The sequence below is a fragment of the Oncorhynchus gorbuscha genome, linkage group LG20 (genome assembly GCF_021184085.1).
Source record: "Oncorhynchus gorbuscha isolate QuinsamMale2020 ecotype Even-year linkage group LG20, OgorEven_v1.0, whole genome shotgun sequence".
NCBI lineage: Eukaryota > Metazoa > Chordata > Actinopteri > Salmoniformes > Salmonidae > Oncorhynchus > Oncorhynchus gorbuscha.
The window spans coordinates 27,558,385-27,575,890 of record NC_060192.1 but is presented as its reverse complement, the minus strand read 5'-3'; the positions used below and the strand labels follow the sequence as shown (position 1 = coordinate 27,575,890).

Sequence of the window (17,506 nt, the reverse complement as noted above, 5' to 3'; positions counted from 1 at the left end):
CAAGGGAAGACAAGGGCAGTCAAACTCACAGATGATCAGGTTTGTATTGCTGTACTGTTCACAAAGATAAACAGATCCAGATCCAGACTCACCTCTCCACATGAGGGTTCTTGACAGTACCCAGGGAGTAGATGGCGCACATGATGCGGTAACACGACATCTGGAGATCATCCACTGACCACCACGAACACACACACACACACAAAAACACATGAACACGAACATACACAGTTAACAGTCCACAAGATATGCACATTTTTCACAATTCTGAGAGTAAGTAAACTGGAATGATGTGTCATCTCATGACACAACTCACAAATGACATCATCTCCAAACTGGTGCTGAGAGATGTGGTCGAACAGGGAGGTGAGGACTGGGAGCAGAGCAATGGTGGTGTAGTTGATGTTCTGGGACACGCCTTTCACCTGCTGTAGAGGGACCACACAGTAAAACATGGTGAACAAGATTGAAAGACAATACTTCTGGAATTGTTCAATTCCTACCTGACACTTTGCTCTTACCTGGTTGCCTTTAGACACCTTTCCCAGTTTGAGGTTCTCCACCATCTTCTCTATATCATCAGCCGCACCCTCAAAGAATGACCTGAGCCCTGCCTTCACGATTTCAGGCCCAGACTTCATCACCGTCCTGAGGAATTCAGAGCAGGGAGGGGACAGAGGAAGGCTATGAGAAAACCTGAGATGACACATTTGATCCATTACCTTGGCCTGGGGAATAGGTTTATGACAGTCATAAATACCTCTTCCCCCTTTTCCTCTCTCTACCCTACTAAGGTTACATTTGCAAAACCCTTAGCTAACATAGAGATTCTGGGAACGTCAGAATGTGGGGGGAAATTAACTATATTCTGGTAATCCGAACAATTGAACATATGCGGTGGTACTTAATGAATATGATGTCAGTTCGGTTGTCATCTGAGACATTCTCATCAATGATAAGATGACATAAACTCTACAGTGGAAAGTCTACACATCAGAGTTATCGGATTCACATGGAATTGTTGTTCAATTTAAATGTTTGAATATGAAATTATTTGTGATGGGATGAAATGTGATTTTAGCTTCTAAAATGGGAGATGTGGGTTTTCATAAGATATTGCTGCTCACTCAGTGGCCCGCCCACGTGAAGAGACAGAGGTTGTAAACTATGAAACACACCCCTTTTCTCCCTTCCTATATAAGCCCGACGACAATAGAACTTCCTGTTCCGAGGATATGAGGGCGACGGTCCTGTCAGAAAGGTTCAGAACGAAGCCAAAATCAGCATGAGCTTTGGTTGCGAATGGTATGAACTTTGAACTCTTATTCACTACAGAAGTGATACCTCCTAGCTGTTGAGTTAGCGACCGCAGCTGCAAACGCAGGTTAGGAAGGAACAGACAGAATATCCCATCTATCACACAACGACTTGGTTTGGCAACACGGCCTTCCATCTACCACCAACCTACTGAAGCACAGCTCAGAGTAAATATTTATTGCATTTTCCTTTTCCAAATGGGCGGTAATTTAGAATGCATAAGATACTGTATTTACGATAGCACAGCTTCGCCTTTGTTCCTGTCTTCCGCTCTTTACTCAACCCAGCCCCTTTTCCTTTGTGTAACAAGCCGTCATATCTGTTCCGCCCGCTAGGGACATTTTCCTATGATGTAATTTGTAATCAAGTTATGATTAATTATGTGTATGTGTGATTAGTTAGGTATTTAGTAAATAAATGATTAAACCCAAGTTTGTATTGCTGATTCAAATTGTTAGCCATGATTCTTGCAGATAACCAAGAATGTACAACTTTCAGATGAGACTGAAGTAAGATGAAGATTAATATTGACTGCTATTGATGTAAAAAATGATGAGTTCTTTAAGAGTTTATTCGGAAGATAACAGCTCTATAAATATTATTTCGTGGTGCCCGACTCTCTAGTTAATTACATTTACATGATTAGTTCAATCAGGTGATATTATTTTATAGAATAGCATGTCATATCACTTAATCCGGCATAGCCAAAGACACGACACCTTCGTATTTGGATTGTGAACACATTTCAGAGAAGTGAAGATTACCTTGCGTCGAGAGATCGTGCCAGGATGTGAAGACAGTTGACAATAGCAGGGGCGTCATTTCCTATAGAGGATAGACAAAGTCACCTATATATAATGAAGGCTGGCAACATCAAGATAAATTATTTTGGATTTACAGTACCAGGTATAAAAACCTTCAATGCAAGTACATTAGTTCAAATGACATCAACTCAAATCAGCATGAGAAGGGGAGAAAGCCAAGCACACGTAATCAGAGTCAGATGAACAGCGGACAGTGAAATAGAGATACAGTGGGGAGGGTCAAACACAAGTTAGACAGATGGAAACAGAGCAGGAATGACGGGACAGAACTAAATCATCAGGACAAAGACGATTTCTTACCAAAGAGAGAAACTCTGTGTCTCACCAGAGCAGCCATTTTACAGAAGATGCTACAGCGACACCCAATAGAAAGGAGAGAGGAAACACAGAGGAAGGTAATGATTGATGAAAGGTAATGATTGATGAAAGGTAATGAATGATAATGATTGATGAAAGGTAATGAATGATGAAAGGTAATGAATTATGAAAGGTAACGAATGATGAATGATAATGATTGATGAAAGGTAATGAATGATGAAAGGTAATGAATGATGAAAGGTAAGAGGAAAAAGGTGAAATTACAGCACAGGTTCCAAAAGAGAGACTTGACATGATGAGTAGAGAAAAATGAAAGTGGCGAAAGCCAATACACATGTAATACAGTGTGTGACAGAGTTACCTGGCAATCATCTCTTTCTCCTTGTTAGAGGAATGTCCTCCAGTACCCAGGACTTTGGCCGGTGTGGACAGGAAGTACAGAGAGTGGTTTTTAAAGTACTGATTGATCAGGGGCAACAGGATCTGAGACAAACACAGTTCATCATCATCATCATCATATATTCTTATACTCCTGCAGTAAACATTTAACAGTTGTATCAAATGCCCTCTCTCCTCCTCTCTAGATAGGCCTGTTTCATAGTGATTCTGCTCTCACCTTTGCAAAGAATTTGATCTCCTGCTCATGAGGCGACTTCTCCACTCTGCCACTGCTCACAACAGCCTCTGAATGAAACCCAAAAGACAACATTATGGAGTATTGTTATCGTGTTAAATGTCCACATTGACTCTACACTGATTCATTCAGTTGCTCAATAACAAAGCACTATTTCATTGGTTATCATCATCCACCCTCCTCCATGAGCCCACTCTACCAAGGTGAGCTATGAACTCCTGGGCCATCTCCATCCACTTTAACAGCTTCTGCAGGAAACCATAAGCAAAGCGCTTCTCGATAGATGAGATGTCTGACTCCATGTCTTTCATCCCCCTGGAGAAAGAATTCAATTGTATGATTTATCAATACATATTCAGTTGCTTCCTCAACTTGATACCTTCAATAACTTTTCCTTTTACCTGGTGACTGCAAATCCATTGAGTTGAAGGAATTTAAGAAGCTCCTGAGCCTTTTCCCTGTCTCGTGCCTTTTCCTTTGCTGTCAGGGTGTCATAGGGTACAAGCAAAGGGTGGGAGCCTCCTCCTACACACAGTCAAAACACACACAAAGTTCCCATTTACTTTTTTAAAAGAAAAAGGTGACTGGCAATTCTGTAGGCAATATCCTCTTTGTTTTCTGAACAGAACGACCTCTGACCTTTGGACTGCAGCTCCATCTTCTTCTTGCGACCCCAGGTATTGTGATAGTTCTCTGCAAGCTGTTCTGCCATGGACTGGGGAAAGGAGAAATTATGAAAACATTGATCACATTACAGTCTCTAAAGTAATTAAGAGGGATGGGTAGCCTAGTGGTTAGAGCGTTGGACTAGTAACCGGAAGGTTGCAAGATTGAATCGCTGAGCTGACAAGGTAAAAATCTGTCGTTCTACCTCTGAACAAGGCAGTTAACCCTCTATTCCTAGGCCGTCATTGAAACTAAGAATGTGTTCTTAACTGACTTGCCTAGTTAAATAAAGATAAAATACTTTAGTGCCATCATACCTGCAGCTCTCTTGACAGTGCCATGTGGGGGATCTCAATCGGTTGGGGACTGTAGCCATGGCTGGGGTCGTATGTTGCCTGAAATACACACATTTATTCATACTGTTTTTATTATCTCTGTCCACAGAGATCCTATTAAATGGGTTATTCATCCTTTCCTATCGTCCTTTTCTCTGTACCTGTGCAGTCTGAGAGATTTTCCGAGCCGCCTTCTTTTGCTCAGTCTTGGCTTCCTCTCCTTCCCTCATTTGATCCAGAGTCCACTCCCATGCAATTATAGCCTTCATGGACTCTTTGATGGGCCAACGGTAGATCTCTTTGTCCTACAAAGGAGGAGCTCATTACAGACTGAGGGCATCAGAGAGCAGAAATTGTTTAAAAAATCTGTGGTGGTTGACAGAAAAGACTATGCATTGTAAGAAAACGATCAACTGTGCCTCTTACCTTCTCTGAGAATGTTTTGTACGGTCGGAGCATGGGGTGAGTTTTAGAATCTTCATCCAACATCTCTCCATATGTCCAGTTGTTCTGAATCTGCAGGTGAACATACATACAACATTATTGTTTAACTTCTTGGATATAGGGGGCGCTATTTTAATTTTTGGATGAAAAACGTTCCCGTTTTAAACAAGATATTTTGTCACAAAAAGATGCTTGACTATGCATATAATTGACAGCTTTGGAAAGAAAACACTCTGACGTTTCCAAAACTGCAAAGATATTGTCTGTGAGTGCCACAGAACTGATGTTACAGAAAGAACCCAGATGAAAATACAATCAGGAAGTGCCGCATTTTTTGAAACCGCCTCAAGCAATGACTCCTTATATGGCTGTGGAGGAGTTAGGAGTCAGCTAACCTTTTCCACGTTTTCCCCAAGGTGTCTGCAGCATTGTGACGTATTTGTAGGCATATCATTGGAAGATTAACCATAAGACACTACATCTACCAGGTGGTCGCTTGGTGTCCTCCGTCGCAATTATTGCGTAATCTCCAGCTGCAGTATTTTTCCGTTTGCCTCGGATGAGAAACCGACTGCCAGGAATGATTTGTCATCGAATTGAATTGTGAAAAACACCTTGAGGATTGATTCAAAACAACGTTTGCCATGTTTGTCGATATTATGGAGCTAATTTGGAAAAAAAGTTTGGCGTTGTGTTGACTGCATTTTCGTTTTTTTTTTCTTAGCCAAACGTGATGAACAAAACGGAGCTATTTCTCTTACACAAATAATATTTTTGGAAAAAATGAACATTTGCTATCTAACTGAGAGTCTCGTTATTGAAAACATCCGAAGTTCTTCAAAGGTAAATTATTTTATTTGAATGCTTTTCTTGTTTTTGTGAAAATGTTGTCTGCTGAATGCTAGGCTTAATGCTATGCTAGGCTATCAATACTCTTACACAAATGCTTGTGTAGCTTTGGTTAAAGCATATTTTGAAAATCTGAGATGACAGTGTTGTTAACAAAAGGCTAAGCTTGTGTTTCAATATATTTATTTCATTTCATTTGCGATTTTCATGAATAGGAAACGTTGCATTATGGTAATGAGCTTGAGGCTATGATTACGCTCCCGGATACGGAATTGCTCGACGCTAGAGGTTAAAACACCATACATTGTACAGTTTGCTGTACAACTGATACACAAACGTTTATTGTTGCCTTTGGTCATTTTTTTTACTGACCTTTTCAAAAGCCCACTTGTCATGTGTGTATTCAGCATATTTGTTGATGAAACCATCCAATCTCTCAGGGATGATAGTACTACAACACAAAACATTGACTTCAGTACACCATAGACATAACATACTACACAGTAGCTAAAAGCAAAGGATACTGCGAAATATTCATAAAAATATCAACACTTTCCATTGATACTGTATCTTATCTAAATGGTTTGTATTCTCAAGGCCTTCCTCCTATCAGTTTACTCTCCCTTCATCATCTCCCTCTTCTCTCCTTCATCTTACACCCTCATCTCGCCCTCTCTTCTGTCCATCATTTTCTCTCTCTTTCAATCTCTCTCATCTCACTCTCTCCCATTCAAGGGTCTCACTTTGTGGTCTCCACTGGCTTGGGATCAAAGTTTCCCTCTGCATCCACTGAGGCTTTCTTCTCAGTCTTGGAGGAGTAGCTGGCATCTACATAATCTGGAGGGATGGCCCCAGCAATGGCACATATGCACGGCATGGCAATTTTGAACAGCTCAGCATCAAATTTCTGAAACCAGAACCAGATGACATAGTGAAATATTTCTACAATGATCTATCAACGTATTGTTTTTTATTGGAGACAGACATTTCCTGGTGACTAAGGTATGATCGATCAGTGTAATAGTGTAACCTTGTGGGCCAGGGACTCAAAGATGCCCCAGAAGAGTTTGCGGGTGAGATGCAGCTCCTCCTCTGATGACACTCCAAAGTTGCCCCAGCCGTTGGGCAGGCAATAGTACTTCCAACAACGCTCATAGTGAGTGTTCAAAAGCTGCAGCCAACAAAAGAACATTATGAGATCGGTGAGATGATGCATACTAACATCTGGATGATATGTACATTATCTTGATACAGCTATCTTCATTCCTTTGTTTTGATTCTATAAAGGTTTGATGATTGGCTAATATTTAAGTCATGTCCATACCTTGAGTGGCATTTTGGCATATTCATTGAGAATTGGTACATCAAATACCAGCCTTCTCAACAGGTGTTGTAACATGGATGGCCGTAGATTTCTAAGAAATAGACACAAATAAATAAGTGCACGTAAATACATTATCAAGCATGGTTAAAAGCTTCTCTAGGGTAGGGGGCAGCATTCGAAATTTTGGATGAAAAGCGTGCCCAAATTAAACTGCCTGCTACTCAGGCCCAGAAGATAGGATATGCATATAATTGGTAGAGTTGGATAGAAAACACTAAAGTTTCCAAAACTGTTAAAATAGTGTCTGAGTCTAATAGAACCGACATGGCAGGGAAAAACCTGAGAAAAATCCATACATGAAGTAGGATATTTTGTTGTTGTTGTAGCTTTCTATTCAATGGCATTACAGTATCCATTGACTTAGGACTCAAATTGCAGTTCCTATGCCTTCCACTAGATGTCAACAGTCTTTAGAAATTGTTTCAGGCTTGTATTCTAGTAAATGAGGGAGTAAGAGCAGTCTGAATGAGTGGACCCTGCAGTGTCACATAGCTTTTTCATGCGCATGACCAAAAGAGTGCATTTCTTGTTTACCTTTTATATTGACAACGTTATTGTCTGGTTGAAATATTATTGATTATTTAGGCTGAAAACAACCTGAGGATTGAATATAAACATTGTTTGACATGTTTCTATGAACTTCACGGATATCATTTGGATTTTTTTGTCTGCCTGTTGTGACTGCGTTTGAGCCTGTGGATTACTGAAGAAAACGTGCAAACAAAACGGAGGTTTTTGGATATAAAGAGAGACTTTATCGAACAAAACAAACATTTATTGAGTAAATGAATGTCTTCTGAGTGCAACCATATGAAGATCATCAAAGGTAAGTGATTCATTTTCTCTCTATTTCTGACTTGTGTAACTCTTCTACTTGGCTGGTTACTGTTTGTAATGATTTGTCGGCTGGGCGATGTTCTCAAATAATCGTAACTTATGCTTTCGCCATAAAGCATTTTTTAAATCTGACGCCGTGGTTGGATTCACAAGAAGTTCATCTTTAAACCTATGTAAAATTAAATAAAAAGATCCATTTTTATAATGAGTATTTCTGTATTTGAATTTGGTGCTCTGCAATTTCACTGGATGTGGGCCAGGTGGGACGCTAGCGTCCCACATACCCTAGTGAGGTTGAACACCTCACTAAATGTTCAATGAACAAACAGTTTAGGGAAGAGAACATGTCATGTCCAGGAGACATGAAATTATCATCTTTATGACAATTCTACTGACAGAATGCAGAAAAATAGACTTCAGATAACAGCTCATGGTAAGTCCAACTCACTTGCACAAAGCCATGAGACATTCCTCAATGACATCTCTCTGTGCCTTAGTGAAGGCTCGTCCGCGGGACAGACGGTAGATGGTGTGCAGCATGGAGTCGATCATGATGGCCCGGTGGTCTGTGCCGGCAAACAGGAAGGAACACTTGTTGATGAGGGGCAGCACGGCCAGAGAGAGGTAGCGGTTCAGAGCCAGGGCCATCTCTGTGGTGCAGAAAGCTGCCTAGTGGGGAGAGATCCATTTAAACCAGGGATGGGCAACTTTCTTGGGCGTAGGGGCCACAAAACCAATTTCAGGTCTGCGTCCCACATCCATACCCACACCGGCAGCCAAAGCCATTTTAGAGCCCCCCCCCCACCACCTTTCGAAAGCATTTTTGAGGTTTTAGAGTTAATTTCCTGCAATTCTACACATTTTTCCAAGGGGAAGAGAAACATTTTTTATTTTAAAGCTAATTTCCTACAATTCTGATTGAGAGTGACTAACAAAATCAACGGCGGCCCCCAGGTCAGTAATTCCATCATGATTACTACAAGTTTGGATAGCTGGCCGCTAAACTAACTTACCAAACTAAAAATGTTTTGCTGAGATGGGCTAATTGAGTGACTGCCAGTGACTGACATAACAAGAGAAAAACTGCTGATGAACAACCACATTTTGAAATTGCCCCTTGTGTATTCTACTATTCTAACACTGAACAGTAATCCACTGGACTACAAAAGGGGAGCCGCGGGTTGCCAGTTGCCCAACCCTGATTTAAACTGTCATATTCTCTGTGTTCAAAAGACCACACACTAACAACAATTAAAATGTTGAGACACATTTTTAATCAAACATTATGCTGATATGCCAACAAATTAGCTGTAGTTCTGTTTACAGTCAATATATCCTTAGTGTCTCACTCCTGCATAAGAGCAAGTTATTGCCTTGTACAGTATATGAGTCGTGAGATCGAGAGAGGCTGACTTACTGTGTCCAGAGAAGCAGCTGCCCTCATGTCAGGCAGGAAGCCCACCTCCAGCACATGGAGCAGGAAGTCCTGGTTGTCAATACCATACACTCTGTCAAGGAACAGCACCATGGGAGCCTTGTGGTCCGGCACAAAACTGGAAGACATCTTGGGTTCAATAATGCTGTTATCTAGACATCACAAAAGACAGAGGGAAGTTAGAGGGGAGAATAAGGACTCAAATCATATTAACACTTTTGACTACAGATATAATATGGAACATATTACGATCAAATTAAACTAAAACCATTTTTTGTTCTGTTTCATAATCAAGACATCAATACTCCCTTTCTTTGAGCCAACACAACAGAGTTAATTGAACCCAAATGGTTTCCCCGTTGGCTCACCCTTTCCAAAGTCTGGGATTTGGACAGACAGGCTGATGACTCCCACCAGGTCCTCTATGGGCACCAGGGACCTCAGGATGGCCCTGATCCTCAGAGCCTCACCCTTCCCAGCCTGGATCAACTGGAGGATGAAGAACAAATAGCAATGTCTTAGACTGAAAACACAGCAGCTAGCTAGCACAATTCCATAAACGTTGGCTTCTCTCTTAAGGTTTCCCAACGCTCAGTACTCACATGCATCTCTGGAGCGCAGCGTCCCAGCAAGTCAATAAGAGCTGAGTAGAAGGACATGATGGCATTCCCCAGATGCACCTTGTTCTCCTCATGCTGCCCCTCTCCACCAGGAAACCTACCAGGAGAAAGGAAAAATTCATACATGTTGGCCCAAAAAGGAGAACATGTTCTAATCTACTACACCAGTTAAGACTAGATAGTCAATCGACAGAGTCCCGAAGCGGATTGGCACTTACATGCCGGGGAAGCGCCTGTCTTTCTTGACAGTGGGGCCGTCCCTGGCAGGATCTTCAGAGATCTTGATGGCCTCCTCTATAGCAGCCAGTAGGCCGTTCCCACCCTCTCCTCTCAGGGCCGGGCCAAAACACTCTGGCCGACGGATCAGAAGACGCACCACCACATTGGCATTCTCCTCTACGCTCTCTCCTATGGGGGACATGGAGCCAAACCATGTTCAGTGACGAAGGACAAACAGAAAGACAATACCAACAGCAGTGTATTCCATTACATGAAGCCAACAAACACAGACCGTTGACGAAGACAGCGAAGCGGAGGAAGTCCAGGTATTTCTCTCCGCCACAAGGATTCCAGCCAATGTCAGGGTAACCCTTAGCCAGGAGCTGGGGACAGCTCTGAAGCCCACAGCCTGCAAGGTACTTCACCACCTGGGAGGAAAAACAGTGCAAAAGAGACAGAAAGAGTGATGACCAATGTGCTGCTGGATCAGAGAATGTTCATGTGGGTGCTGGGGGTGTCCAACCTTCTCCAGGTCTTGTTCCTGTAGCGCCAGAGCCAGCTCATTGTTATCAATACAGGATGCTGCAGCTACGTCTAGAGGGGTGGAGCCACGCATTCCTGAAAGACATCCATGACACGTTCAGTTTCAACACACAGCAAAACTATTCTGCCTTTAGAGGAATTATGTTGACCTTTCTTTCCCATTTATACAAGAATATAAACTTGTATTGGAAGAAGATATCAATGTCCCTCACCAAGGCCAATGCCGCTGTTCTGAAGCAGGTAGCTGAGGTGATCGAACATGGAGCGTTGGTTCTGACGACTGATCCGACAGAAGTAGCACAGGAAACGACAGCAGTTGGTGACCATACGAGGGAATCTGATCTCCTGCAGAAGAACACGTGTAGGGTGAATGACTACAGTGTAGAAATATGTTACGCATTTGAATTTGCAGACAAGCATTGATCCTGTAGTTATGAAGCATATAACCACTTCACCTTGGAGTCACCACCACCCAGCACGTTGACCATCACCTCCATGACAGTCTCGTGCATGCCCAGCGCTCGCATTAGGTTGGGGTGCTGATAAAACACTTTGTTGCTCATGATGTTCCTGATGGAGAAAGAAGGCTCATGCTGATTCTCAGTTCCTCCAGTTCTCTGTCCGGTATACTAAATCAATAAGGCCCGTGGGGTTCTGGTATATGGCCAATATACCACAGCTAAGGGATGTTCTTATGCATGACACAATGCGGAGTGCCTAGATACTTTCAAATAGCTCTTTGTTGACTGTTGCTGGGTGTTATCGTCGTCCATCAGCACCGGCCTGTACCCTACCTGCCCTAAGCTCTCTTCTATCCCCTTACACTAAGTCTGAATTTGTTAGGTGACCTAAACTGGGACATGCTTAAACCACCTACCGAAGTCCTTAAGCAATGGGGATTCCATAAATATTTCTCAGATTATTACCAATCCCACAAGGTATGACTCTAAACACCCAGAAAAGGCTACTCTCATCGATGTTATACTCACAAATAATCCTGATAGGTATCAGTCTGGTGTTTTCTGTAATGACCTTAGTGATCACTGTTTTACAGCCTGTGTTTGTAATGGCTGCTCAGTGAAACGACCAGTCCTGATTTGTCATAGACACTTGCTAAAAAACTTTAATGAGCAAGCCTTCCTTCATGACCCGGCCTCTGTAAAATGATATAGAATCATTTCTGTCGATGATGCTTCGACCTTCTTTTTTTGATATTTTCAGTGATATTGTTAACAAACATAGAGAAAATGAGAATTAAAAACAGGTTCAGCCCCTGGTTCGACCATGATCTTGCAGAGTTACTCCACCTCAAGAATTCCATTTGCCGAAAGGCTCGGCACACGGAATACTCAGGCTGACTGGCTCTCGTTCAGGCAAAGGAGAAATAAGTGCACTCAGGCTATCCGGAAGTTCTGGAAAATGGTTAATGACCTGGAGAATGAAGATTCCTCCTCACAGCTGCCCATGTCCCTTAAAGTTGATGCCTCCTTGCCCATCCACATTTCCTCATTTCCCACCCCTTCTAACGCAACTATCCCCGATGCTTCTCCCTCTTTTTCCCCTGTTCCGCTACAAAGTTTCTCCCTGGAGGCAGTCGCTGAATCCAAGGTGCTAATGGAGCACCTTAAACTTGACCCTAAAAAACATCTGGGTCAGATGGTTTAGACACTTTCTTCTTTAAGGGTGCTGCCCCTATAATTGCCAAGCCTATCTCTAACATTTTTAACCTGTCTCTCCTCTCTAGGGAGGTTCCCATTGCTTGGAAGGCAGCCACGTTGCATCCTCTATTTAAAGGGGAGATCAAGCTGATCCAAACTGTTATAGGCCTATTTCTATTTTGCCCTGTTTATCAAAGTGTTGGAAAAACTTGTCAATAATCAACTGACTAGGGCCTCCAGGGTGGTGCAGTGCACTTAAGCCTACCCCCTACTTTTTCTAACATTCTGTTAAAAATCGCGCAACATTTCAGCGTCCTGCTACTCATGCCAGGAATATAGTATATGCATATGATTAGTATGTGTGGATAGAAAACACTCTGACGTTTCTAAAACGGGTTAAATCACGGCTGTGACTATAACAGAGCCTGTGTTTCATCGAAAAGTGCAAGAAAAACTGAACACCGAAAACTGGGAAAAATATCCATGCGCCACTTGCATGTATTGTCTATTGGAAAGCAAATTACATGGGGCTGAGATTGCAAGTCCTACAGCTTCCACACGATGTCGCCAGTCTTGTCAATTGCCTGGGCTTTGTTTCTTGGTCAAACGAGTAAGAGAGACCCCATTCCTTCCGGTCTCTGACAGGATGTTTTGGATGAGAAATTTTCGACCATGAGTTCAAGACGTGGAGCTATTGAATACACATCACCCGTGATCAATTTGATAGATTATTCACGTTTACTAATACCTAAAGTTGGATTACAAAAGTATTTAGAAGTGTTTTGTGAAAGTTTATCGTCGACTTTTTTAATTTAAAAAAATGACGTTGCGTTTTAAAACGGTCTTTTTTCCTGTATCATACACTTTTCATAGATCGATAATTAGGGTGTATATGGACCGATTTAATCGACAAAAATACCCAATAGTGATGTTTATGGGACATCTAGGAGTGCCAACAAAGAAGATCGTCAAAGGTAATGAATGTTTTATATTTTATTTCTGCGTTTTGTGTAGTGCCGGCTATGCTAATTATTTTGTTTACGTCCCCTTCAGGTATTTCGGGGTGTTGCATGCTATCAGATAATACCTTCCCATGCTTTCGCCGAAAAGCATTTTAAAAATCTGACTTGTTGGCTGGATTCACAACGAGTGTAGCTTTAATTCAGTACCCTGCATGTGTGTTTTAATGAACGTTTGAGTTTTAACGAGTGCTATTAGCATTTAGCGTAGCGCATTTGCATTTCCAGATGGCTAGCTGAGACACCTGCGTGTCGGGTGGGCTTAACAGGTTAAGGGTGCTGTACTGCAGCGCCAGCTGTGCCATCAGAGTCCCTGGGTTCGCGCCCAGGCTCTGTCGTAACCGGCCGCGACCGGGAGGTCCGTGGGGTGACGCACAATTGGCCTAGCGTCGTCCGGGTTAGGGAGGGCTTGGTCGGTAGGGATGTCCTTGTCTCATCGCGCACCAGCGACTCTTGTGGTAGGCCGGGCGCAGTGCGCACGAACCAAGGTTTCCAGGTGCACGGTGTACCCTCCGACACATTGGTGCGGCTGGCTTCCGGGTTGGATGCGCGCTGTGTTAAGAAGCAGTATGGCTGATTGGGTTGTGTATCAGAAGACGCATGACTTTCAACCTTCGTCTCTCCCAAGCCCGTACGGGAGTTGTAGCGATGAGACAAGATAGTAGCTACTATAACAATTGGACACCACGAAATTGGGGAGAAAAAGGGGTAAAAAAAATAACAATAAAAATAATAATAATCAACTAACTGTCTTTCTTGATATCTATAGTATTCTCTCTGGTATGCAATCTGGTTTTCGCTCAGAAAATGGGTGTGCCACTGCAACCTAAAGGTACTAAATGATGTCACTATTGCCCTTGATTCTAAGCAATGTTGTGCTGCTATTTTTATTGACTTGGCCAAAGCTTTTGATATGGTAGACCTTCCATTCTTGTGGGTCGGCTAAGGAGTATTAGTGTCTCTGAGGGGTCTTTGGCCTGGTTTGTTAACTACCTCTCTTAAAGAGTGCAGTGTATAAAGTCAGAACATTCGCTGTCTCAGGCACTGCCTGTCACCAAGGGTGTACCCCAATGCTCGATCCTAGGCCCCAACCTCTTCCGAATTTACATTAACAACATCGCTCAGGCAGTAGGAAGCTCTCTTGTCCATTTATATGGAGATGATACAGTCTCAGCTGGCCTCTCCCCAAATGTTGTGTTAAACTCTCTACAACAAAGCTGTCTTAGTGTCCAACAATCTTTCTCTGCCCTTAACCTTGTTCTGAAAACCTCCAAAACAAAGATCATGTGGTTTGGTAAGAAGAATGCCCCTCTCCCCACAGGTGTGATTACTACCTCTGAGGGTTTAGAGCTTGAGGTAGTCACCTCATACAAGTACTTGGGAGTATGGCTAGATGGTACACTGTCCTTATCTCAGCACATATCAAAGCTGCAGGCTATGGTTAAATCTAGACTTGGTTTCCTCTATCGTAATCGCTTCTCTTTCACCCCAGCTGCCAAACTAACTCTGATTCAGATGACCATCCTACCCATGCTAGATTACGGAGACGTAATGTATAGATTGCCAGGTAAGGGTGCTCTTGAGCGAGATGTTCTTTACCATTCGGCCATCAGATGGTAAATGCTCCAATGCTCCTTATAGGACACATCACTGCACTCTATACTCCTCTATAAACTGGTCATCTCTATGTATACCTGTCACAAGAACCACTGGTTGATGCTTATTTATAACCTCTCTTAGGTCTCATTCCCCACCATCTGAAACATTTACTGCAGCCCTCATCCTCCACATACAACACCCGTTCTGCCAGTCACATTCTGTTAATAGGTCCCCAAAGCACACACATCCCTGGGTCACTCGTCATTTCAGTTCGCTGCAGCTAGAGACTGGAACAAGCTGCAACAAACACTCAAGCTGGACAGTTTTATCTCAATCTCTTCATTCAAAAACGTAATCATGGACACTCTTACTGACAGTTGTGGCTGCTTGCGTGATGTATTGTTGTCTCTACCTTCTTTGCCTTTGTGCTGTTGTCTGTGCCCAATAACGTTTGTACCCTGTTTTGTGCTGCTACCATGTTGTGTTGCTACCATGTTGTGTTGCTACTATGCTGTTGTTGTCATGTGTTTCTGCCATGCTATGTTGTTGTCTTAGGTCTCTCTTTATATAGTGTTGTCTCTCTTGTCGTGATGTGTGTTTTGTCCTATTTATTTTTATTTTAATCCCGGCCCCCGTCCTCCAAGGAAAACTTTTGCCTTTTGGTAGGCCATCATTGTAAATAACAATTGGTTCTTAACTGACTTGCCTAGTTAAATAAAGTTTCAATAAGTAAAATAAAGATACAGCCCTTAGCCGTGGTATATGGCCATACACCACAAACCCCAAAGGTGCCTTATTGCTATTATAAACTGGTTACCAACGTAATTAGAACAGTAAAAAAAAAACATTCAGAGCTTGAACCACCCAGTTTATAATGTCTTCTCTGTACTGACCCGATGCTCTGGATCATGAGCCTCTCCTCCTCGGGGCCCATCTGGACGATGAGCAGCGAGCGGATCTGTCCCAGGCACTCCAGCAGGTCCATGGTATCCTTTATGGAGATGGCGTTGATGGTGTAGGCCTTGGGCAGGGCCCGGATCAGCTCCCCCAGCCCGTCATACTGACAGTGCAGCAGGCTGAACATCAGACGCACCAGCTCAGGGTTCTGGATGAATGACTCCTGGGCCCAGTGGACCATGGTGTGGGTGATCAGCTCCTGGAGGGTGCCTGGTGGGGTGTTTATAGAAGAGGGACATCAGTTAATTGATCGATTGTCTGTTTTTTGTTGTGTTAGTGATAAAATCATTTTAACCTGAAAATAATTGATTGCTGAAACCGAATAAAACTATCCCATGGAGACTAGACTGAGATTGATTATACATTCTTGGCTTGATTTTACCGTTTTTCACTGGGACAGCTGATAGAGAGTGAGACTCACTGGGTTTGTTCTCCTCCTCAGGTTTCTCCTCCTCTACCTTCTTCTTACGGAGGTGCCTCAACTTGTCCAGCATTCGGAGGAGCCGCCCTTTGAGAGACATATCCAACTCCTCCTCTACCTCTTCCTCTTCGATATGTACACCTGACATGACATCAGGGGTGATAAATCATTGCCATTAGCTAAAAACTTTTCATCTCAACTATTGGCCCTCCTTGATATACAAGAGAAATTCTAAGTTACACGTGGAGAGCAAAGTAAGAGCTTGACTGACTGCAGTGAAACAGCAGGTTCTTGTGAAAAGCCTGCAGGGCATCGCGGACCTCGTCAGGCACAGGACAATCCTCATCCTCGGCAATGTTCTTCAAGTTCATAAGCATGTTGACCTGCATATCAAAAAGAGACAAACAGTAAGATGTTGTTACCTTTCATGTACTGTTACAGGTGTGACAGTGTACTTTATCCTCCGGTAGACAGTGGTAGAGGCGGAGGGTACCTGCTCCTGTGGTGGGGAGCGGAACTCGCGGGTCTTGCGAGCGGTCTCAGCAGCGCTCATGGTAAACGCCAGCATGAGCTCGTTGTAGCGGGCTCTCTGGTTGGCCTGCACCTGGCTCACAAACTGGTCTGAGAAGGCTATGATGGCCTCCACCCTGTGGCGCAACTCACAGTCACAGAAATACTGCAGCAGAGTGCACATCTGACCGACAGAGAGAGAATGACCTGAGACTTAGCCACATAGATTAGGGTGATTCATCAAACTAAGGATAGTGAAAGTTACAGCGAACTGAAAAACACACACACACCAACCTGTAGTTTGACAGACTCTGGAAGCTTCATGTGCAGTAATCCCTCTTCCAGACCTACTTGTTCTTCTGCCTCTCCAGGATTCACCTCCTTCTCAGTCTCCTCAGCACCTTTCTCTCCATCAGCCTCCCCCTTGTATTCCTCTTTTTCTATAGGCTCCAACTCCTCTAGCTCTGCCTCCATTTCCTCATCTTCCTCACCCATCCCCTCATCCTCCATTTCTGTTTCATGTCCGCTCTCTACTGCTCCCTCCTCTTCTTCCTTCACCTCCAACCCCCATTCTTTGAGGGCCGGTGTTTGGTCCACCTCTCCCTGGGCAGCAGCCTCTGCCTCTCCACTGAACACTGTGGGCTCTATCATCTTCAGGATGTGCTTGACATCTTCATTATCAAACACACCCATGATGAGCAGGGTGCTGATGAGCTTGAGGATGGGGACAAAGTGGAACTCAACACTGCCTCCTACAGGATCCCGCATGGCTTGACCACCATCCTGGACAGCTTCTGTCAGCATGGTCAGGGCCTTCGCCTTCAGCACCTACAGGAGAGAGAGACACACTTTCATGACCATCAATCTTTCCCCTCTCCCTCCATCAGCCTGGCCCAGTGTTGCAAAACACTGGGAAC

The 17,506-nt window shown here is 43.4% G+C and overlaps 1 protein-coding gene across 1 annotated transcript in view; it reads right to left on the bottom strand.

Annotated features, from left to right (window-relative positions):
• Positions 1–17,506, bottom strand: part of LOC124006950 (ryanodine receptor 1-like) — a 102,285-nt gene that overhangs the window by 41,386 nt on the left and 43,393 nt on the right. Inside the window, exons 37-67 of the mRNA XM_046317142.1 lie at positions 16,884–17,417; positions 16,573–16,773; positions 16,351–16,462; positions 16,080–16,220; positions 15,595–15,868; positions 10,881–10,995; positions 10,638–10,770; positions 10,406–10,500; positions 10,175–10,310; positions 9,882–10,071; positions 9,646–9,760; positions 9,412–9,532; positions 9,026–9,195; positions 8,057–8,277; positions 6,712–6,802; positions 6,418–6,558; positions 6,131–6,294; positions 5,760–5,838; positions 4,521–4,610; positions 4,256–4,399; positions 4,077–4,154; positions 3,733–3,808; positions 3,495–3,618; positions 3,293–3,408; positions 3,076–3,143; positions 2,821–2,942; positions 2,442–2,491; positions 2,082–2,142; positions 522–648; positions 317–428; positions 93–174 (exon numbers count right to left, since the gene is read on the bottom strand). Of these exons, the coding sequence (XP_046173098.1) occupies positions 93–174; positions 317–428; positions 522–648; positions 2,082–2,142; positions 2,442–2,491; positions 2,821–2,942; positions 3,076–3,143; positions 3,293–3,408; positions 3,495–3,618; positions 3,733–3,808; positions 4,077–4,154; positions 4,256–4,399; positions 4,521–4,610; positions 5,760–5,838; positions 6,131–6,294; positions 6,418–6,558; positions 6,712–6,802; positions 8,057–8,277; positions 9,026–9,195; positions 9,412–9,532; positions 9,646–9,760; positions 9,882–10,071; positions 10,175–10,310; positions 10,406–10,500; positions 10,638–10,770; positions 10,881–10,995; positions 15,595–15,868; positions 16,080–16,220; positions 16,351–16,462; positions 16,573–16,773; positions 16,884–17,417 (4,283 nt within the window). The remainder of the gene's footprint in view (positions 1–92; positions 175–316; positions 429–521; positions 649–2,081; positions 2,143–2,441; positions 2,492–2,820; positions 2,943–3,075; positions 3,144–3,292; positions 3,409–3,494; positions 3,619–3,732; positions 3,809–4,076; positions 4,155–4,255; positions 4,400–4,520; positions 4,611–5,759; positions 5,839–6,130; positions 6,295–6,417; positions 6,559–6,711; positions 6,803–8,056; positions 8,278–9,025; positions 9,196–9,411; positions 9,533–9,645; positions 9,761–9,881; positions 10,072–10,174; positions 10,311–10,405; positions 10,501–10,637; positions 10,771–10,880; positions 10,996–15,594; positions 15,869–16,079; positions 16,221–16,350; positions 16,463–16,572; positions 16,774–16,883; positions 17,418–17,506) is intronic.